Consider the following 21,447-nt stretch of genomic DNA (forward strand, 5'->3'; position numbering starts at 1 on the left):
CCTGTGCAGACCGGAGTACTAATATGCAAAGTGGATGCGGCTTGGGACAGTAGCTCAGGGAAGTGCGGTATTGGAGTAATCTTCAGCGGTGATGTAGCGTTTACTCACCCCACCATATCTGATTCCCTTAATCACGTATCATCAGCTCTCATGGCCGAAGCCATTGCTGTTCACCGAGCGGTTGCTCTTGCGTTTTATTCAAACGTCCGATCCTTGGCGGTTCTATCCGATTCCTTATCTCTGATCAATCTGTTGAAGACGAGAGGGTGTCAACCGGAACTGTTCGGTATCATGTTTGATATCTACCACTTTATGTCCTATTTTGATGTCATTTCCTTTGCTTTCATTTCTCGAAACTTTAATTCAGAGGCTGATTCTGTGGCAAAATCAACTCTCGATCAGTTTGTAAGAAACACCATTCGCGGTGGGTAGAACCCTTCTAGCTAATGCAATGCTTGTTTGATCAAAAAAAAATATACACACTTATTATATCCTCAAACAATTTTTTTTTGTCAGCAACTTAAAAATAAACTCTGTAAACCATATTGCTGTCCACGCTAAACCATCCGCTCTTAAATCCTCTAACAAAATTTGAAAACTCTGTTTCACTGCAATTTGATTAGTTTCCTCTTCCTGGTCCACTTTCTTGTTCTTGAGACCAAAGCTTTTGTTAACAAGATTTTTTTTTTGTGAATTTCTTGTTGATTTTTGTGAAATAGACAGTGTTTTATAGGGGACCAAATAGAAATCAGAGGACAAGGATTATCTACATTCAAGGACACCAGGACCGATCTCTACTAAGACTAAGGCTCGTTTCAGTGAATCTCAACTTCTCAAGTAGGCATCTTTTGTTTGGGACTTACGAATAAACATGACGCCAGAGTTAATAACCGATTACAATCATGGCACCTCTTCTCGTAGTAAGTAACATCAGAGAACAATTCAAAAGCATAGATATACTAATAGCCTCTGTACGGATTTTGGATGGGGGAATAAGGTTAAAATCTACAAGCTAGCAGCAGACTCTTCAAGACTTTGAACTCCTTCCTCTTCTTCTACATCTGCTGCAGAGATTAGAGAGGCAGACTGAATCTTTCCAGCATAATCAAGTCTCATGAGAATCACTCCCCTGAAGAAAATTCATATGAGAACATATAAAATAACCACAAGGAAAGACTTGCCAAGTTTGGGAAGGGAATAAAGATAATACCGTGCGCGGCGTGATTGGATCGAGATGTCCCTGACTTTGATCCGGTTCACTGTTCCGGTTTGGCTCACTAGAACCACTTGCTCATCGCTTTCTCCATCCTCTGCAAGGGGAAAAGGACATTTTTAAGATTATAGAAAGAACAGTTTCAAAGCATATAAAATCATTATTTTCGGAAGAAGAGTGATGTCTTTACCAGCTAAGGAGTAGCCAACAACAAACACAGCAGTAAGACGATCATCCTCGGCGAACTGAGACATTGAGACAAAAGAAGAATGAACAAACAAAGCTGACCACAGAGTTATAATCCTTGTATTTCAATTAAACTAACTGATGAAACAAACAAAGCTAACAAGAGATGAGATAGTGATAATAGAGAACATACCTTTGATCCGATCAAACCAACTCTGTTCAGGCGAGAAGGCTTGAAGCTACTCAGAGGAACACGCTTTCCATAGCCATTCTCACACACGAACAACAGCCACGGACCGGTTGATTGTTTCCTGCTTTGTGTTAACAGAGCATAGAAGAGTGGCAAAACATTAATCAGTGTGACAATGAGAGTTTTAAGAGCAAATGTAACTAAAGAAACACATACTCAGCCGAAGTTTCTTCTGACTTCACTTCAATATCTTTCCTCAGAGATGAAGGTATGATGTCCATGCTCGCCATCTTATCCGCATTCTTGAGTCTCATGGCAGTCACTCCCTTTGTGTTTCTGCTCAGCGTTCGAACCTAATAAACAATAGCCATGAGAGTTCTCTTAAGTAACACAACGTTTACTCTAAAAAGAATCAAGAAGTCTAACTTACACCATCGCATGTACTCAGGACAACCATTCCGTTCTGGGACGCCATAGCCACAAGATCGTCGCTTGAGCAGCAACGAACCCATTTCAACTCATCACCAGAATTCTGCAGACAAAAACACTTATGTTAGAACAACCTTTTGCTAAGAAGAGTGTACCTAAAACTTGACTTGAAAGGAGAAAGTAAACAAACCAATTGAATCGCTATGATTCCAGTTGAGCGTATCCCTGAGAACAGCTTCAAAGGTACTTTCTTGATGCAGCCATTCACTGTCAGCATCAGGAGATACTGGTCTTCCGAAAACTCGCTGACAGGAACAATGGATGTTACCCTTTCACCTTCTGACATTGACAGTATCTGCTTCCACAAGTCACATTAGTATCTGCTTCCACAAGGCATGTATATACATAGATAGATGACTACCTGAACCAAAGGTGTGCCAGCTGCATTGCGAGAGCATTCTGGAATCTTATAAGCACGGGTTGAGTAAACTATGCCCCGGTCACTAAAATGTAAAAACAAGTGTTAGCAACTTAGTTACAAGGAAGATATCAAAAGAAAACAAAGGCGGTTTTCAGTTAAATAATACCTGAAGAAGAGTACATGGTCATGCGCATGACAAACGAGGAAGTCAGACATGGCATCATCAACTCTAAGTTTCCCTACAGATTTGCCAATGGTTCCACGGTTCTGGAGATTGAACGTATCAGGCTTCATCCTTTTCACATAGCCCTTCTCGCTGATTGCCTGAAACCATCCAGAAAATCACAAGTCAGAAAACAAACAAAGTTGTTGAGAAACTTTCTAGGTTTAAGTATGGCAACATACCATCAGCATCTCTTCATTTGGAATGACATCAATGTCATCGAGGTCACCACTGTCGGAATCTTCCAACACTGAACGCCTGGGAGTTGAGAATCTGTCCTTCAGCTCTATGGCTTCTTGCTCGATTAACTAAAGAAAAATTTAGTAAAGATCCAATCGAATAAATTAGTAAGTAACATGAACATGATGAAAACGAAGTAAAGAGCTATATCTTCTCTACAACATGGCCCAGAATAACACAAGATTCTTTCACCAGAACAGTTATGTATATAATATATGTAGTAAGCAACTCAACTCAACGAAAACAAGGCAACAAGCAATAGTCACTGTTTCCTGAGAAAGCATAAGGAACAAGCATTAGAATGTTTGTTACCTTCAAAATGTTAGTTCTGCTTGAAAGTAGCTGTTCCAGCTTTGTAATTTGCTCCGTCAGTGAACTACTCTCATCAGTAAATTTCTTCCGCTGGTGAAGGTAGGAATCGAGTTAGAACATCTTCAATATTACAAGTATCAATTTCAAAAAAGGATGACGATTGAATAGAATAAAAAAGGCACCTCAAGAGCAGTTAGTCTTCGAAAACTTATCGCCAAGATCGCCTCAGCTTGTTCCTCAGAAAGCCCATATTCTGTATAGATAAATTTCACCATGTTTAAATTCAATTATAAATCTTTGCAAGCAACAACAATCTAACACCAAATGGAACTTGATTAATTAACCAAGACGAGAAACATATTATGTTGTTCATTTCTAATGTAATCATTTTAAAAATGGCTCTAATACAGTTAATTGTCAAAGTAAAACACAGCTTACCACTCTGTAAAGCAGCCGAAGGGGAGGAAGCTTTTCTGATGAGTTGGATTACTGCTTCCACATTGTCAAGTCCAACCGCAATACCCTATAGTGAAGCAATTAGAAGGAAAACATTAGTTAAACAGTGTGTTAGATAGTGAGATTCGAGAGTACTTAATACTTATAATTAAGATAAAGAGCACAAACACACACCTCAATAATATGCTTTCTTTTCTGTGCATGTGAAAGCTTGAACCTTTCGCGCCTTTCGACAACAGAACATCTGAAATCAATAAATGCCTACACACAAAAATAATACTCCAATATGAAAGAAGTAACAGACAATTAAACATCCTTCTGGCCTATGTTCTTGGACATAGTCCAAGAAAATATTTATATATATAAGCAAGATCAATTTTCAGTTTATTTATTATATAAATCCAGTAACTTAAAAAGACAAATGATTTACATAGGCAAGTAGTTACCTGAAGTAGTTCTTTTAAACCCATTAGCTTGGGCTCTCCATCACAGATGCTGCAAAAACAAGTAATATTAATAACCAGGTAAGATCAAGGAATACAACATACTCATTAGAGAAACTGCAAATGCTTCTCTACATAACCAATGTGGATCCTATTTTTTTCTGTTTCAACCATAGGTCTCGAGACTCTCGAGTTAAATAAGATAACCGGCAAAACAAAAAGGTAAGTCAGAGTAACTCACCCAACCATGTTGCAGCTGAAGCTTGATTGGAGGGCAGTGTGCCGGTAAAGGTTGTTAAGCACAAGTGCTGGATCTCCTCCTCGTTTGAGCTATGAGATATATTTTGAAATTATACCAAAACCGTTACCCTCCACTATGGAACTTTGAAGCACAAATTAGAGTGTAGAGAAAACAGTTTAATACCTCAATAACCACACGCATCCCATTACGATCACTCTCGTCTCGTATGTCACTTATCCCCTCTAGTATCTTCACATTTACAAACACATAACGTCAAAGAATGAAAAAAAGAAAAGAAACTTTGCAAACATCAACTTAGTATATATTTGCATGATACATCACTCAGTACCTTGTTTTCAACAAGTTCGGCAATCTTCTGAACAAGCGTGGCTTTGTTTGTCTGGTAAGGAATCTGCAATAAATTTTAACTAAAGAGATTAGTTACTCTACGGGAAGCCTCCTTGGAGATTAGTATATAACTGAAAAACTAAGTCAATCACCTCTGTGATGATAACTGCATTGCGCTTTGTCTTTGCATCCAACATTTCAACTTTAGTTTTTCCTCTCACTACAACACGCCCTCGGCCAGTTCGGTAAGCATCTAAGACCCTGCAAATGCAAGATTAACATCACGAAATGGCATATGCATGCAACCCTTTTTGTTTTTTGATAACGGTATTCAACAAACTCGAAAGAAAAAAATATGTGTAGATATATTAGATAACATGTAAGCTTATACAATACAATCAGAAAATACACAATGGTTAAAAAAACTGCATAGGACAAGCAAATAAGGAAACCTATTTACCAGTTTTCAGACATAAGTAAAGCTTTTGTAACCTGTTAGAATCATACATCTGACTAGCGGTGAAAAAAAATGTTTCTCCACATCCATAGTTATTTTCTTATAAAGTCTTAGAATGTCCTTATATTTGATCATAGAGTGACCATAGAATGTTCGTTTTAACTAACACTAACAGAGATGTGACATTGGATGAAGTCTGAATGAAAACAGAAGCAAACAGACTCAACAAACGAGATAAGATAAAACTGGAAAGCAAAGACTTACCCAAGGTTTCCCATAATTGTTCCTCCAGTTGGAAAATCAGGCGCAGGCATGTATTCCAGCAGTTCTTGCAGCTGAATGCGACAAAGAAGAAAGTGGAAACAGCATGATATGACAGGACACTAAAGCAAAGAAAGAAGAGAAGAGGTAGCTATTGTACCGTTGCTTCTGGATTGTGGATCAATGCGCAAAGCACATCCACCAACTCCCCAAGGTTATGAGGAGGAATATTCGTTGCCATGCCAACCTAAAGAGAGGGGAAATGATTTAAACTCACTTGCATATTATAAACTCAAGAAACCGAATATAGAATAAGTAAGAAATTCAGAATTAAGGTTTGTCAGATTATTTTTACCGCAATCCCAGAAGCTCCATTAAGCAATAGAGCAGGAAGACGAGCTGGCAACACAGTTGGTTCCTTTTGTGAGTTATCAAAGTTCGGCACAAAGTCAACCTGCAAATAAATTTTAGAAACAAAAGAGAGGCTAAGAGACAACAATTATTCAACTTGGCGAGTAAGTGAACGCCGTATGTATGATTTACCGTATCCTGGTCAAGATCAGCTAACAACACTGCCTCTGCAAGTGGCTGTAGAGAAAAAAAAAAAAAAAAATCAATCAGCTGAGGACAAAAACAGAAACACCATAACAAAAAGAAACACAAAGATACTCACGTCGAGTCTGCACTCAGTGTAACGCATAGCAGCAGCAGGATCTGCATCAATGGAGCCGAAATTTCCATGTCCTTGGATAAGTGGACATCTCAAGGAGAAGCTCTGCAAACAACAATCAGCAAAAACGAATGTATTCAGACATTATTTGAGACTACACAATATTCCATGGTGGATTAAGACATGTTTATATATACCTGAGCCATCCTAACAAGAGAATCATAAACAGCAGTATCTCCATGCGGATGAAATTTACCAAGAACCTGTAGTTAAAAGCGTTCCACAAGCACAAACATTACTCAGCAACACACTCAGACATCTCTAGAGAAAAATTGAAAGGAAAAAAAAAAAACACTTAACCTCTCCGACAACTCTTGCAGACTTCTTGTATGGCTTCTTAGAAGACATCCCCAGCTCGTGCATAGCAAACCTGTAAGAAAGACTCAAACTTTATATTAAAAAAAAAAACCGAATTTTTATTTTTTGAACTTAAAATTTAAACACTTAACAGGATTCTCCGATGAACAGGCTTGAGGCCGTCTCTAACATCAGGCAACGCGCGTCCAAGGAGAACAGAGAGGGCATAAGACATGTAAGACTCTGTAGCCTCCTTGTGAAGCTCAAAGGGGACGATACGAGGGTCCCCGCCGCCGTTGCTGTTTTCATCACCGGAGATAATCAAGCCGCCGTTGTTTGAGGACTGTGGAGGAAGGGAGGAGATGAAGCGGAGGCCGGAGGGCTGAGTGCGGCGGAGACGGCGTAGTGGGTCGGAGAGGGGGAAGCGGAAGTGGCGAGGGTGGCTGAGGGAGCGGCGGAGGAGGGAGGAGGAGAGGCGGAGAGTGGAGGAGAGAGACATGAGGGAGTTAGGGTTAGGGATTGAGACAGTGGAGTGGCAAAAGGGTGTCATGCCCAAAGGGTTTTAAGGATTTGGTAGAAGAAGGGGAAAGGGATTTAAAAAGTTAAAACCCTAGCGACACCGGAAGGTCCGAAGATTTTTTTTTTTCCCAGGCGCCAATTTCAAGTGTTTGTGTCGGGTGGTTTTTAATATTTTTTTTTTTTTTTTTTTTTTTTTTTTTGTCGTCCGAAAAAAAAAACTTATCCATCTCAATTTGTGATTTCTTAAGGTATTTTTTATTTTATTTTATTTTATTTTAAATAATAATATTTTACTCATCTGACCAAAGAAAGTATATAAATAGATTACTACCTTCAATTTCGATTTATGTATTTAATTTTTAAGATAAACATCTTGTACAATTTCTCATTTAATAGAACTGAAATTGTGCCTTTGTTTAGGTAATCAAGTTCACAAATTGTTGAAAAAAATAGGTCATAAACTCGGGTTGGGCCTTTTCATATTCATCCTTCACATATGAAGTAGCTTCCTAAACCACTGAACCAACCTTCATATACACCAGGTGCCTTCAAAAGAATCTTGTATAGCTCGATCAGAGGCCCAAGCTTCTAATCCTGAAAATTTGAAGTATCACAAACATTCATATAAGTCATCAAAGTCATCATAAAGAGCTCACTGAATCATTTATGCACATAACGAGACTCCTACAAGAATTCGGGAGCATTTGCCTTAGTAACCCATATGTTTTCCGAGAAGTAATGATTTGCTCTTCTAGATAAAACCAATTTCAGCTCATGCTGCATGACCAAGTATGATCATATTACATATATTTATTAACCCGATGATATAAAACATAGTATTTTACATGAGACATGATTTATTTTATCCCGCCTACTTACACCCTAAATCGTTGAGCGTCATGGAAGATGATTAGATTGTATATTGTATTTCGGCTTGGATCAAAAGATTTTAAAATAAAAAGGCCAATAGTTTTGTATCATTGCCAAAAGAAGGTTTAATAGGTCTATTGCAGGAGCTACATGAAAGAAAAAGAAACTGCCGACAACGTACAAAAACAAATGAATCAAATTCATTCTTATCAAACATGTATATTCATTGACAGCTTGATATCAGATTATATGTTATCATCCAAAGTTGACATTATAATCCTAAATAAATATTGAAGTGTTGAACCGTAGAATTTCGGGATAATTCTATCAAATAAAGACAATAGTGCCCAATGCTAATTAAACAAACAAAAAATGACAAACATTCCAAGTAACATATATGTTTCGCCGACATATATATATGCTTAAAAACATGAGAGCCACTTATACTTAAAAATACATTCTTGATGATTAAGATTAATTTAGTTCTAATGATCTTCTTTATGCCTCGCACGTAACACGTAAGTTGTTAGTTTTGTTCGAGTTATTATATTACCTATGTATTTATATTGACTCTATAGCCTCCACAAACCAAACACAAGAAACAATCAACTTCAAAACAAAGAAAATGTTATCCACATACGGCAAAGTAGACGAGCGTGAGCATGCCATGCTGGAAGCTCGACGCAAGTCGAGGAAGAGAATCGCAATCATCGCCGTATCACTAGTCGTGCTCGCCGGAATCGTGTTCGGAGCCGTCTTCGGAACCATGGCTAACAAGAAGTCAACGACCGCGGATACCAACGTTAACGGAGACTCAATCTCGGTCTCCGTTAAAGCCGTTTGCGACGTTACATTACACAAAGACAAGTGTCTTGAAACGGTCGGAGCGGCTCCAAACGCAAGCAGTCTCAATCCAGAACAGCTCTTCATATACGCGGTCAAAATCACAATCGTAGAAGTCTCAAAAGCTCGTAACGCGTTCTCTTCCTCGGGCGGCAACACGAGCATGAGTGCTTGCGTTGAGCTTCTTGACCTAACGGTAGATAACCTCAACGACACGTTAACATCGTCACAAAACGGTGACGTCACGTTACCTGAGCTAGTTGAAGACCTCCGTACATGGCTGAGCTCAGCGGAGACGTACCAAGACACTTGTGTTGAGACTTTGGCTGAGTTTAACGAACAAGAATCAAAGACGTTCGGTGAAAGTCAGCTCAAGAACGCAACGGAGATGACGAGTAACGCCTTAGCGATCATTACATGGCTAGGTAAGATCACATGAATAAACTACTATATGATAGTTGGATAATTAATAAATGAATATATAAAAAATTAGGCTAATTAATCCACTTATTGTTAATTTATTTTTGATTTGGAAACTTATGAAACATAACATAACATTTTTTAACTATATTCACACATGGTTAGGTAAGATCGCTGACTCCTTCAAACTACGGAGGCGTCTGCTTAGTGCTGACGTGGCGGTGGACTTTAACGTGGGAAGGAGATTGTTGCAGAGCACGGATTTGAGGAAAGTGGCGGATATTGTGGTGGCGAAGGATGGATCAGGGAAGTATAGAACGATAAGTAGGGCTTTAAAGGATGTGCCTGAGAAGAGTAAGAAGAGGACGGTTATATATGTGAAGAAAGGAGTTTATTTTGAGAATGTGAAAGTGGAGAAGAGCATGTGGAATGTTGTTGTGGTTGGAGATGGAGAGAGCAAGAGTATTGTCTCTAGTAGACTTAATGTCGTTGATGGAACTCCCACTTTCCAGAGCGCCACATTTGGTAAATCTCTATCTATTTTTTTTCTAAAACAAAGAACTCAAGTTTGTTGTTTTACTAATGATTTTATTCTCTAAAAACATAACATGACACACCAACTAATCTTATAACCTCAAGAATGGATATTTTTAATATTTTTTATAAAAAAAATTATAGGAAAAAATAATCAATTGTGTATCTCATATATATTTTTTTAACTAGATATAAAAATTGTGTGTCAAGCTACTCATTGCAAATTGGTTTAGAGTTAGAAACTCAAAAAACTTAATATACTCATTTGCTGATCGACGTAAGGTATATTCAAAAACGGTTTACTACCAGTCCTAAAGTAAAATTTGGTTCAAGAAATACTAATAAGAACCATCATATTCTGAGTGGTTAGACATTATAATTTTAAAGGGAAATTCATAAATATACAGAGAGTTTGAGTTAATACAATCATTATTATCAACTGGTAGGGAGTTGAAAATACATGAAACTTAACCGTTGTCATCCAATAAAACGTTCAATTGCTCTGTGTACGCCCTGCTTGCATGCTATGTGTGGAGAAGGGATTGAAAACAGTGAAACCCGAATTAAATCAACTTCAATGCTTGTTTTGTGGCTACAATAACCAAAATGATTTTATATGAAATAATCTTCACAAGGAAGATATATACTCATTGCTTGTCACGAAGAAACCAGTTTTATACTCTACTTTATTAATAGAAACTTGTTTGTACTTTGCTATGTTTCAAGAACCCAGTTTTAACATTACTATATTATGTTTCCAACAGCTGTGTTCGGGAAAGGGTTTATGGCAAGAGACATGGCCTTCATCAACACAGCCGGTCCATCCAAACACCAAGCCGTAGCTCTAATGGTAAGCGCGGACCTCACCGCCTTTTACCGATGCACGATGAATGCATACCAAGACACGCTTTACGTGCACGCACAACGCCAATACTACCGTGAGTGCACCATAATCGGAACAGTAGATTTCATCTTCGGTAACGCAGCGTCCGTACTACAAAACTGCAAGATCCTCCCTCGCCGACCAATGAAGGGACAGAAGAACACAATCACCGCCCAAGGACGTAAAGATCCGAACCAGAACACAGGAATCTCGATCCACCGTTGCACCATTTCTCCTCTAGGTGATCTAACAGGTGTTCAGACGTTTTTAGGCCGGCCGTGGAAGAACTTCTCCACGACGGTGATAATGGATTCGTCTCTACATAGGTTTATTGATCCGAAAGGGTGGTTGCCGTGGGTTGGAGACTCGGCTCCGGATACTATATTTTACGGTGAGTATAAGAACTTCGGCGCTGGTGCGTCGACGAAGAATAGAGTTAAGTGGAAGGGGTTGAGGTTTTTAAGTAAGAAGGAAGCGACTAGGTTTACTGTTAAACCGTTCATCGATGGACAAAGATGGCTTCCGACAACGAAAGTGCCGTTCAGGTCTGGTCTCTGAGCTTGTTTTCCGACAAAGAGATTCCATTTCAAATCTCTTTATTTTTTTTTGGATGTGTACGTATTTACATATTTTGTTAAAATGTAAGTGTTTATTGTTATTCTGTCGTATTATTTGCTTGATTAAATTCAAATTACATTCGTTAACATTTTGTTACGTGCATATCAAGTTATCCAAAGACAAGACATGTTCATGATTTAAGAATATAGCTTTTTATCTACCAAATTCTCCTTAACCTAAAAATCTAGCACTCCTCAAAAAATAATAACTGCATACAAATTTAAATACAAAAACCAAATGTTAAAATATATAATTTGTGGACAAAATAATATTTTCATTAAAAGATATTTGTTTATCAAAAATAATTATGCAAGCGCGGATAAAAATTCAATTAGTTTGATTAAATTAAAATTACACTGTTAGCATTTTGTTACGTGCATATCAAGTTATCCAAAGGCAAGACATGCTCATGATTAAAGAAAGTAAGATTTTATTGAGCAAACTATTTTATCCCTTTATACACATGGGTACGCATACGTAATATAAGTATCTTTAACCACAAGAGACCTTTAAACATGAAGTTTTCTAATACTCCTTGTCATCATCAATCGTGTCTCATCACATAGTTGAGGTTTTCTGATAGGAAGAATCAGAAACTGGCTTTCTAATCTTTGCAGATTCCTTCAACAAATCAAATGAAGAGAACGAGTGTGGCGGGAGAACAACGGTAAGATCCTCCTCAGCCATCTCTAGCAAGCTTTCTTGTGGCACAACCTGCAAAAAAATCAAATCAGATTTAAGCACTAAGAAAAGGAACGGCACTCAAAAGTTCTGATGATTTCTTCATTTACCTTCTCTGGCTGTGTGAAGGAGTTTTCATCCATCACATTTGTAGATGTGAGTACTGTCCTTTTTGATCCTGAAACTTTCATCACGTTCGGATCCAATCCAGTGACCAACACCTTCAGGTTCACTGAGTTATCTCCAAAGTTTACAGCCTGAAAATGAATTTGAAAGTTAGACAACTCAGGCTCTAAACGTTCTATAGATATTTCTCTAGAGGTACCTTTATGCGTATGTAATCTTGGCTACTGTTTTTCCATGAGATCACAGATGCTACAAGAGAAGAGGAGTTTCCCTTGAGTTCCGAACTGAGAAGAGTTGATCCGCTTGACTCCGCAAAGAACCGTTGGACCCAATAGCTAGGAGTCCCATATAAATGAGATGAATTAAAGACTATTGCATCAGGGTTCCACCTGAAAACCAAATCAAGAATTCAAGATTGTTGTTTTTATTGCCTTGGCTTCCTGAGTAAAATTATAACAACGGAACGAGAGTTACCGTCTATCGTTTGTGTTCACAAAGAGCGGTGCATAGCTCGCCATTTCCACAATGTCACTGCAACAAAGAAAGCATCAAGATGTTTTGCTCATAGCTAGGCTGCTGTTTTTAACCGAACCAATCCGAAATTTCGGTTCAATTCGGCAGGTTTATAAAAAAACTTTGGTTTTTGGTTCGGTAATCGGTTAGTTCAGTTTTTCAGGAAAAAAATGTTAACCAAATTTCGAACTGAACTAGCCGAATTAACCAAAATTATCCGAATTTTTAACCAAATATAATCGAAACCAAAAGCTTCGGTTAGTTTTGGTAAAAAATTTAAAACCGAACTACACGAATACCAAACCGAACTTTGTTTTGGTTCAATTTGGCGAGATTTTGGTTGAACCGAACTACCCAAATTTCTACCCGACCATGAAGGCCTACTCATAGCCTTAGAAGATGAGGGAAAGTTGAAGAATACCTGTTTTTTTCAAGACCAATGAGAAACGCAGCTTCAGCAAGAGCGGCGAGAAGGCTTCCTGTACCAGCATCTTTTCCAGTCACAGCATATTCACTGACAAAAGCCTGCAAACAAAGTTACACAGAGTGAGCAAGAAAACGCTGAAAAAGGCTTCATATAATCTATTCACCACAAACCTTTGGACCCTTGCGTGAAGTTCCGTCAAACTGATGATACATTGAAAACAAACTGCTAGCAGAAGTGTATATCTGTGACAAAAAGGAAAACACTTTCTTTAAGACAGAAACACACGCACAAAAAGAAGCAGTTCAAAGTTATGTTTTTTTTTTTACATGAAAATCATAGTAATCAGCAGGATGGTCAAGAGGACTAGATGATCCATCACAATTGGAGATGATTTTGATATCTGGATAAGCCTTTTTGATAGCATCATAGAACACAATATAGTTCCCTGTAAAGTTGTAATCTTACTTTAGTACCAAAGAATTCTATCAAATGTAATCATAGAGAGATGTAAAGAAACCTCTGTAGTAAGTCTTTCCACAATCCTCATTCCCAATAGCAACATACTTCAGTTCAAAAGGCTCCTGGCGTCCCATTGAAGCTCGAACCGACCCCCATGTAGAGTTAGCGTCTCCCCTAGCAAACTCTATACCATCAAGTGCTTCCTGGACAAAGGGCATGATACTGGCAGTTTCAACTTCATCATTGTGACTGATCCCTACATAAAGGTTGAAACACTTGTAAAGAACAACGTCAACCCATGGGTTTGGAACACAAAAGAAGTTTACTAGATTACCGTTGTTAAACACCCATATTGGGGCTGCTCCAATGTCTTCTGCCAACTGCAAGAATGTTCATTTAACATTTGTTAGAGCTTAGAGAATCAATACAGATGTACTGCATGTTTCAGAAGTCTCACTTGAAAGAACTCAAAGTGGCCAAGGCCATCATCAGTCCAATACTTCCAAACATCACCAAAGTGTCCTGGTCTCTCTTCCCAAGGACCAACCGTTTCTTTCCAGCGGAATGCATTACTTAACCATTCACCCTCAACAAAACAACCACCTAACTCCACAATGATCCAGAGTAAGAGTGAATGAAAAAACTTAAGCTGCATACGTAACAAGATGCTACTAGTCTTGAGCATTAACCTGGGAAACGGATGAAGCGAGGTTTTATATCAGCCATCATTTGGTAAAGATCGTTTCTAAAGCCATGTCCCTGCAATAAATCAAGAGAGATTGTAAGTATCTATTAACAAACTTGTAATAAATACTTAAAATCTATTACCTTGTAAGTATCAACCGGCATGGCAGAGACTTGGTCAATCCATAATGACCCTTTCTTGGTTGTTGTTAACTGAAGCCTTGCAGCATGATCTGTCCCTTTCGCCTCCAGCATAACCTCCTTCTTAGTCCACTTCGAAACATCAGAAGTAGACGCTCTACATTAAAACAAACAGAAGATGAAAACAACAACAACATAGACGTATTCATTCAAGTGTTTTCTCACATGAACTTTTCAGAAGCAAGAGTCAACGTTCCATCAGAGCTTGTCAACGACACAGACAGATCAATATCATCACTCGAACGCACATAAAACGCCACCTTATACTTCTTTCCTTCTTCAATATTCTAAGGGAAGATAGAAAAAAGAAGAAGTGAACAACTTATAACTCATACTCTTGACAACAATAGAGAGACTCACCATGCCCCAGTAACCAGGGTTATAGACTCCAACACCACCTGAGGGACAACCACTGCTATCACAGATCACATCCATTCTCAAAGCGATTTTGTTACGTTCAAAGGGTGATGAACGGTCCGTAACTACATATATAGATGACTGATCACCAACAATGGACCAAGGCCATATGTTAGACGGTGTGTTCTGCCCACCAGCTTCAAACCCTGTAAAAACCAAATTTTTTTTACTTAAAAGTAAATAACCGGAGCTTAAAGCATCTCCAAACCATTGCTATTTTTACATCTATAAATTCACTCCAACCCGTTACTATTTCTTCCTCTAGAATAGAGATTGCTATTTATTCCTATATTTATAGAGAAAAATATAAGAATCTCTATTTTCTACTCTATATTTTGAACATATAGATAAATATATTGAGACGAACTCCATCTCTATTATAGAGATTCTTTATTTTAGAGGAAAAAATAGCAAAATACATTGGATATGGCTTCTCGTGATTAGTTAGCTAAAGATTCTAACCTCTGTTGCTAACAAGTTCAGCCCATAATCCACCAGCACCAGCATGGTTTATCTCCTGCAAATGATTTTGACCATATTAGCATTAAAGAAAACTCAAAAGTCCAAACCATAACTTGATGTGTTATGTTAGCAAACCTCGAAGAAAATGCCAAAGAGAGTATCAGGAATGAGTCGTCCAGCTACATTAGAAGCATTAACTTGCAAAGTCACGGATGGTTGTGTATCTTGTTGTTCTTGAGCAGCAACAACAACATGAAGGCTTTGATAGAGAAAGCAAGAGCCGAGGAGGAAAGAAAGTATGCAAACACTTCTGAGAAGCTTCAAAGACTTCGTATCCATTATTCACCACATGCAAAATGAAACCAAGTGTAGCTAGCTTCCTATAAGAGAAAGGTTGGATTCTTATTCAGCTCAGGCCGTTGGTTTATATATAAAAGAAAAAAGAGCCTGAAAATAAGGTAAGAGCTACAAGTAGAAAAGATTCTCTCTTTTGCTTAGACTTATCAGTTTATCTTCAACCAAAGGAAGATAAGCACATTAGGATAATATTATATTATATGATCACTAATCTTCTTTTCTTTGTCCTCGTTGGAACTGCAATAAATTGGGATCATACATAAGATAATATCAAAGCCATAACTAATAATGCCACATTAGCTAATCACAAAACAAGGAGACTTTTTTGATTTTTTTTTAAAAAGAATTTTTTTTTGTTGAAATGATTTGATAAAAGCTTGTTCCAGATCAAGAGTGGCTTCGATCTCTCAGCTGAAAGATTCAAATATTCTGAAATTGAATCAAATTGGCTTCAGAAACTGAAAGTTCAGTTCTTTTTGAAATGTCATTGGTAAGAAAGTCAGAGCCTGTGTGTGGTAGAATAGTATAACCATAACATAAACAGTGAATGAACAACGGAAACAAACCTGAAAAAATCAACGGATGGATCGAGACAAGAAATGGGTTGAGGATCAGACAGAAGAGGGGATGTAAGTATAAAGAATGTCTGTTTTGTGGTAGGTGTCGAGATATTTTGCTTAAGAGTGAGAATCAAAATATTAAAGGAAAACTTGCTTTCACGTTTGATGGAATTGCTTGTTTTCGTGGAAGTAGATGTTGATTAGAAGCGAGTACTACTGAATTTTCACCCACCTGCTCATCTCCTTTTTTTTTTCTTGTTTTTGTTTATGGATAATGATGAATTTTCCCAATGACATTTTTCTTTAGTGATGATACGAGTTGTAGTTTGTATATTCATGTCAATTAACAAAAAAAAAAGTTACTATTTGTTTAAATGATACGAGTTGTAGTTTGTATTTTGAAGTGCTACAATGTCCATATATATGTGCTACATTTGAATCTGATTATAATATATATTTTTTTAAAAAAATTATTATTTGTTTGGTTATCAGATGAAAACTCCAAGTCTTTGATTTTGTTCTGTTTTATTTAATTTTAGATTGCTTTTAGTAGTGGGATGAACTTCTTTCTGACTGATATAATCGAAGCTGTGTCCATTCATACTACTGAGAGTCAAGATTATGAATGGTTAGAGTCACTTATGTTTTTGTTGGTTATACAGTTTACTATCCACCTTTGTGGAACCAACTTAGTTCTGCACCGGTTTGCTTGTTGTCTCATCTTTGGGATCTTTGAGTGGAAGGCGTATGGGAGGAAGAAGAGAAGAGAAACAATTCGTGGCTCACATTAAGAGAATCGGTTCATAGCTTGCATGTCCAGTCCTGGTCTTGTCTCACCAAGTCAGACCCAGCCTCTAAACTTTGGATCCATGCGCCAAAATTAATAGATCTGTCACGGCACATTCTGGTCGACAACAAACAGGCCAATCCCAAAGAAGTTTAAACCTACTTTACTTAAAATTTTCTTAAGTGTTAAATTTTTGTAAAATATTTAAGAATAATCTAAAATGTTATGGAGAATTGTAGAATACTCAAAAGTGAAATTGATTAGAGAGTAAGTTTAGAAAGAAGTGTAGAAACTTTGTTTTTGTGCACCAGTGTAGAAACTTCTAAAATGTTATATCTCAACCGTTGATTCGGTTCTATCTACATCGTCCATTGAAGAGGTGAACTTGTATATAAAGAGGTGATATCTTCATTTGTAAGATATCAAACAAGTTTTAAAGCAAATACTTCGCAAAACCATATGATCAACAAGTTTGGATGGACCCAGAGGCCGAAGTTAATTGGTCTGTCATGGCCCATTATGGTCGAGAACAAATGGGCCGATCCCAAAGAAGTTTAACTATTTAAGCCTATTTAATTTAATTTTTTTAAGTGTTAAATTTATTTAAAATATCTAAGAATAATCTAGAATATTATGCAAATATTATGCAAAGATATAACTTTAGTGATTACCTTTGCATCGATCAAGACAACGTGGAACTTGGTTCCACAATTGATATTCAGGTATATATATCTATACCAATCATTATTCACAACCATATACTGTACCCCTCTTCTATATGTGCTGTGCTAGAGATTTATTGATCGGTTTAGACATGACATCTGTAACTTCTAGTATTTGATACAAATCATTATTCACAACCACACTATATTCTTCATAAATTTTCATGCCTAGTCATATATATACACAAGTAGGCCATAAGATTTTGAAATCTATAAACAATTTATTAAAATTTAATATGTTTTAAAAAAAAGTTGGAAACTTTGTTTATATAAATTATTTTTATAAAAATTTGGGGTCATAGATCAATGTTTCACTTAGCTGTGCCCAGTATCACCCAAGACCCACTTCTATGTTTGGTAAAGATTGATTGGTTTATAAACTGAAACAAATTTCAATATTTAATCGACAGATCTTCTGGTTTATAACATGTTCAGGTTAGATATTCTTTTAAATGCTTGTAAGCTAAAACTTGTCAAGGCCGGCTCTGATTTTTACCTTTATTATCGCTGTTTTTCTTTTAATTAATACTTAGCTATACCGTAGTTTCTCTCCATGTTTCACTATGAACTTGGTAAAGAAAAAACAGTATATTGTTCTGATAGTGGTATTTACGTTTGGTTCACGATGATGTTATATAGATTACAATTGCCAAATTTCCAAAAAGTCATGAATAGCTTTTGAGTAGTTCAAGTTAACTAAGGATATGTATGAGTAGTAATTTTGTAGCTAAACTATTCTCAGATAAATGGTAAAAGCAAAAAGTTAGCATGTCATTAAACTCAGAACGTGGAGTCTCTAATATGGACTTACAATACCATTAAGAAAAATTAAGCAAGAGAATTAAGTAGGAAGAGGGGAATCGCTGGAATTTATAGAAAATTCCTCACTGCAGAAATTATACAAAAGGATAGAAAGGGCGAACATCCAGTAAACTCCTATAGGAATCATAGCCACGGCCATACTGGGGAGGTAAATAAAAACATAACTGCCAAAAAGCCAACACAACCAACCGCAAAGAAGCGTGATATAAGCATGCTTCATATCCATCCTAAACTTATCGGATAGCTGAATCAGACCTATCCCACCGGTGAACAACGATATGGTGAATAACGACATGTATAACCATACGTCATGATCAGGATGATCCACCAAAAGATAAGGAGAACAAAATAACGCCAATATAGAAAACTCCGCAAACACAACCTGAGGAATCCTCTCTTTGTCTGTAGTGAAATCCTTGTAGCAATTACTGGAGGGAGTATCGGTGAATAAGAGATACCTGAGTAGCGTCACCGCATAGAATGTTGTGGCACTCACCGCGCCGTCCCTCAGGAACCGAGACAATGCTGGTGACTTTCCCCCAGGTGGCCAGAGAAGATTGAGTGATATGGAGAGGCCAAAGAGCGAGAGTAGAGCCATTACATACCATATTCCTCGGCATACAATCACTTCTTTTCTACTCATTGCAATCTTCTGCATATATATTATCTTCTCTTTTTGTTTTGTTTTTTTTTGTTTTCTTTCTTAGAGCATCCCCGTTAGGGGTTCACTCCCCGAGCTCTCACATTTTCTAAAACACAAAAAATAGTATAATATTTATGGACCCCATTCATTTTATGAACCTGTCTCGCAGAAGTGCTTCGTTGTGAACCCGTTTCATCACTGTTTCGCGGGCCCTACGCCACGTGGCGGTCCGATTGGTTCGGTTATAATTTTTTTTTTTTTAGAAAAATCAAACGAAAAAAAGAAAAAATAATAATAATCTGCTTTGGGAATCAACACCCCCCCCCGTTTCAGTAATGGGGATGCTCTTACTCCTTGTTATACATATATATATATATATAGTAATAGGCGGTGCGGAGGGTAGGAACTGAATTAGGGTTATTGACAGGTTTTAGATTATGCAGTACTAATAATAATTATTATTATCTAAAATTTAAAATATTTATTTAAAAAAAAAAAATTCTTATAGATATTATGTTGCTATCCTAAAATTTTAAAATTCAAAAACAGAAAATGCATAACTAGATTTTTAATTTTATACTAAGTGTTTTACCAGCAGCACTTGTGGGTATAAAATTTAATATTTAGATTTAAAAATCCGATCGGACCTAAAAACACAAAAAAAAACTTCAAAAAGAATTTGTAACTGCACAAAGCCATACCATGCATGGAACAAACCCAACCCCAAACGAAGTAGCCGTTAACTAACACATACATCCTTAAACAACTCAAACTGTAACCCTTGTCTTCACTTCATTATACTTCTCCTCCTCGCAATAACGAGAAATCAGCAAACTCGTATCTCTCTGGCTCCCACTCGTTGAATATATCTTGTGCTCCTTTTACATCGTCTAGCTTGACCAAAGATGTAATCACACTTCTATACCCTTCATCATTACTCATGCTCCCCACGTTATCTTTCTTAATTGTACTCATTCCACAGACGGTACACTTCTTTTTTTAGTCGATGTTATCTCTACAGCCTTTAGTGTTGACCCTTCTGTTTCAGAAGCCTTGCCATTGCGTCCATCGTCCTCACTTCAAAAATTTGAGCTTATATTGTGTTGCCATTCTCTCTTATACTTGTCCATCAAGTCAACGGCTGATACATCTGCGTTTACTCTCAAAAACGTTGTTCGCGGTGAGAGTAACGAACTGAACGTTGTTCTCCATCATCTCTTGCATGATCTCATGAACCTTACCTCGGTTAAAGGAGAGAGACATCATCGAGTTGTAAGGCAAAAGGCCTTTGGTTGTTTCGTATTTATTTCAACATTATTTGGTTAACTCTTGAAGCAATAATTTCATAATTTTGTATTTTATTTAATGGGTCAGAATTAAATTAAGAGAGTAAAACTAAATTTCCCCCATTTTCATTACTTAGCAAACAACGATTACAACATAAATACCAAAATAAAATCTAAACTAGAAATGACAAACACAGACATCAAAACGATAGCAAAAGTCTTGTGGGACGTCTCCTTAGCGCCGACGTAAGGAGCGTCAAGGCACTGCTAGCAGTTCTTCTAAAGCCTAAGATATGGGACGTTGAAGGTCGAGTTCGTGGAATGGATCTGGGAAACTCCAGATTTCAGTTTGATTTCAACACTGAAGCTGATCTTTTGAAGGTTCTAAGCAAACGCCCATGCCATTTCATGTGGGAGATATCTTCCCAAATACCATGACCTTTTGGATCTCTGTTCAAGGTATCCCCACTCACTTCTGGTTGACTGATATCTTCCAGGAGATTGGGAGAAATCTGGGAGGTGGTCAGAGCCATTGATGCAAACACCGCTAGGGTCCAAGTCACTGTGAATGTGGATGAACCCTTAAAATTTGCCAGGAAGGCTAGATTACCCTCTGGTGAGATTGTGAAGCTTGAGCTGAAGTATGAAAGACTGTCTAGGTGGTGTTTCAACTGTGGCCACATCTCACACGAGGAACAGACCTATCCGAGTCTGACTGAAGCTCAAAGGCAAGAAAGAAGGGCAGCGAGAGAAGCTGCAAGAGAGTTAACTTTAGAGAACCATGAAGGCCGGATTAGAACTCGAGACTCTCCTTTGCGGGTGAACCCTGAAACTCCATCTATTCCCTCTAGATTGAGGAGAGTTTCTGAGGAAACAAATACCCTTCCAGAGGGAGAACATCGATCCCATGGTGCTCGGGGAGAGTACATCCATGGTTACCATCATAATGGTAGGAAGTCTGAGAGGTTAAGCCCAACTCTGAGAGAAAGAAAAGACCGTGCGAATGTCTGGAATCCTCAGGCCTTGAGGGAAAAGAGAGGCAGTATGTAGACAGATTTGGTAACAATCTCCCAAAGGGGCAACTAGATGAGGACTCTGTTCGTGCAAGTAAAGGAATATCAACCCTTCCTAAGGAGGTCCCTCCTGCACCCACAATGGACAGAAGA

General features: G+C 37.7%; 4 protein-coding genes across 5 annotated transcripts; 1 reads left to right on the top strand and 3 right to left on the bottom strand.

Moving 5' to 3' along the window:
• Positions 1 to 798: 798 nt before the first annotated feature.
• Positions 799 to 7,101, bottom strand: LOC106336130 (probable DNA gyrase subunit A, chloroplastic/mitochondrial). 2 transcript variants are annotated; one of them, XM_013774860.1, is made up of 27 exons: positions 6,600 to 7,101; positions 6,451 to 6,520; positions 6,288 to 6,353; positions 6,094 to 6,195; positions 5,964 to 6,008; positions 5,776 to 5,874; positions 5,581 to 5,667; positions 5,424 to 5,494; positions 4,855 to 4,963; positions 4,704 to 4,766; positions 4,538 to 4,603; positions 4,355 to 4,443; positions 4,117 to 4,165; positions 3,845 to 3,931; positions 3,653 to 3,737; positions 3,397 to 3,467; positions 3,215 to 3,304; positions 2,845 to 2,970; positions 2,606 to 2,763; positions 2,440 to 2,521; positions 2,209 to 2,373; positions 2,020 to 2,121; positions 1,806 to 1,942; positions 1,593 to 1,713; positions 1,404 to 1,458; positions 1,211 to 1,310; positions 799 to 1,129 (listed from the first exon to the last, which is right to left on the bottom strand). In XM_013774860.1, exons 1-27 carry the CDS (start codon positions 6,995 to 6,997, stop codon positions 1,006 to 1,008), a joined length of 2,817 nt encoding a protein of 938 aa, XP_013630314.1. In that variant the 5' UTR covers positions 6,998 to 7,101; the 3' UTR covers positions 799 to 1,005. The 2 variants fall into 2 exon arrangements, with proteins under 2 accessions (XP_013630314.1, XP_013630316.1); XM_013774862.1 differs by having other exon boundaries at positions 820 to 1,129; positions 1,593 to 1,710.
• A 1,322-nt stretch (positions 7,102 to 8,423) lies between these two features.
• On the top strand, positions 8,424 to 11,222 carry LOC106332941 (putative pectinesterase/pectinesterase inhibitor 24). The gene is made up of 3 exons (XM_013771426.1): positions 8,424 to 9,104; positions 9,265 to 9,624; positions 10,398 to 11,222. Exons 1-3 carry the CDS (start codon positions 8,462 to 8,464, stop codon positions 11,072 to 11,074), a joined length of 1,680 nt encoding a protein of 559 aa, XP_013626880.1. The 5' UTR covers positions 8,424 to 8,461; the 3' UTR covers positions 11,075 to 11,222.
• A 325-nt stretch (positions 11,223 to 11,547) lies between these two features.
• On the bottom strand, positions 11,548 to 16,302 carry LOC106328185 (alpha-L-arabinofuranosidase 1-like). Its single transcript, XM_013766570.1, has 17 exons — positions 16,028 to 16,302; positions 15,240 to 15,484; positions 15,105 to 15,159; positions 14,586 to 14,788; positions 14,391 to 14,512; positions 14,169 to 14,322; positions 14,030 to 14,099; positions 13,798 to 13,943; positions 13,675 to 13,720; positions 13,399 to 13,596; positions 13,208 to 13,326; positions 13,052 to 13,123; positions 12,876 to 12,979; positions 12,416 to 12,472; positions 12,141 to 12,330; positions 11,926 to 12,072; positions 11,548 to 11,848 (listed from the first exon to the last, which is right to left on the bottom strand). The coding sequence occupies exons 2-17, from the start codon at positions 15,441 to 15,443 to the stop codon at positions 11,693 to 11,695; spliced, it is 2,043 nt and encodes a 680-aa protein (XP_013622024.1). The 5' UTR covers positions 15,444 to 15,484; positions 16,028 to 16,302; the 3' UTR covers positions 11,548 to 11,692.
• Positions 16,303 to 18,351: 2,049 nt separating this feature from the next.
• On the bottom strand, positions 18,352 to 19,031 carry LOC106333995. Its single transcript, XM_013772366.1, has one exon. The coding sequence runs from the start codon at positions 19,008 to 19,010 to the stop codon at positions 18,372 to 18,374; it is 639 nt and encodes a 212-aa protein (XP_013627820.1). The 5' UTR covers positions 19,011 to 19,031; the 3' UTR covers positions 18,352 to 18,371.
• Positions 19,032 to 21,447: the final 2,416 nt, after the last annotated feature.

The sequence above is a fragment of the Brassica oleracea genome, chromosome C3 (genome assembly GCF_000695525.1).
Source record: "Brassica oleracea var. oleracea cultivar TO1000 chromosome C3, BOL, whole genome shotgun sequence".
Classification (NCBI taxonomy): Eukaryota; Viridiplantae; Streptophyta; class Magnoliopsida; order Brassicales; family Brassicaceae; genus Brassica; species Brassica oleracea.

What these genes read in the sequence shown, in the direction of transcription:
- LOC106336130 (XM_013774860.1), bottom strand. Translation starts at nt 6,997, where the DNA reads ATGACACCCTTTTGCCACTCCACTGTCTCAATCCCTAACCCTAACTCC. An exon ending in GTTTAAAAGAACTACTTCAG is followed by an intron (nt 3,932 to 4,116) that starts GTAACTACTTGC and finishes TTTTGTGTGTAG; the next exon opens with GCATTTATTGATTTCAGATG. An exon ending in TTGGTTTGATCGGATCAAAG is followed by an intron (nt 1,459 to 1,592) that starts GTATGTTCTCTA and finishes TCAATGTCTCAG; the next exon opens with TTCGCCGAGGATGATCGTCT.
- LOC106332941 (XM_013771426.1), top strand. Translation starts at nt 8,462, where the DNA reads ATGTTATCCACATACGGCAAAGTAGACGAGCGTGAGCATGCCATGCTG. An exon ending in AGCGATCATTACATGGCTAG is followed by an intron (nt 9,105 to 9,264) that starts GTAAGATCACAT and finishes ACACATGGTTAG; the next exon opens with GTAAGATCGCTGACTCCTTC. An exon ending in TTTCCAGAGCGCCACATTTG is followed by an intron (nt 9,625 to 10,397) that starts GTAAATCTCTAT and finishes TGTTTCCAACAG; the next exon opens with CTGTGTTCGGGAAAGGGTTT.
- LOC106328185 (XM_013766570.1), bottom strand. Translation starts at nt 15,443, where the DNA reads ATGGATACGAAGTCTTTGAAGCTTCTCAGAAGTGTTTGCATACTTTCT. An exon ending in TGGAAAGACTTACTACAGAG is followed by an intron (nt 13,327 to 13,398) that starts GTTTCTTTACAT and finishes ACAACTTTACAG; the next exon opens with GGAACTATATTGTGTTCTAT. An exon ending in CCTTCACACAGCCAGAGAAG is followed by an intron (nt 11,849 to 11,925) that starts GTAAATGAAGAA and finishes ATTTTTTTGCAG; the next exon opens with GTTGTGCCACAAGAAAGCTT.
- LOC106333995 (XM_013772366.1), bottom strand. Translation starts at nt 19,010, where the DNA reads ATGCAGAAGATTGCAATGAGTAGAAAAGAAGTGATTGTATGCCGAGGA.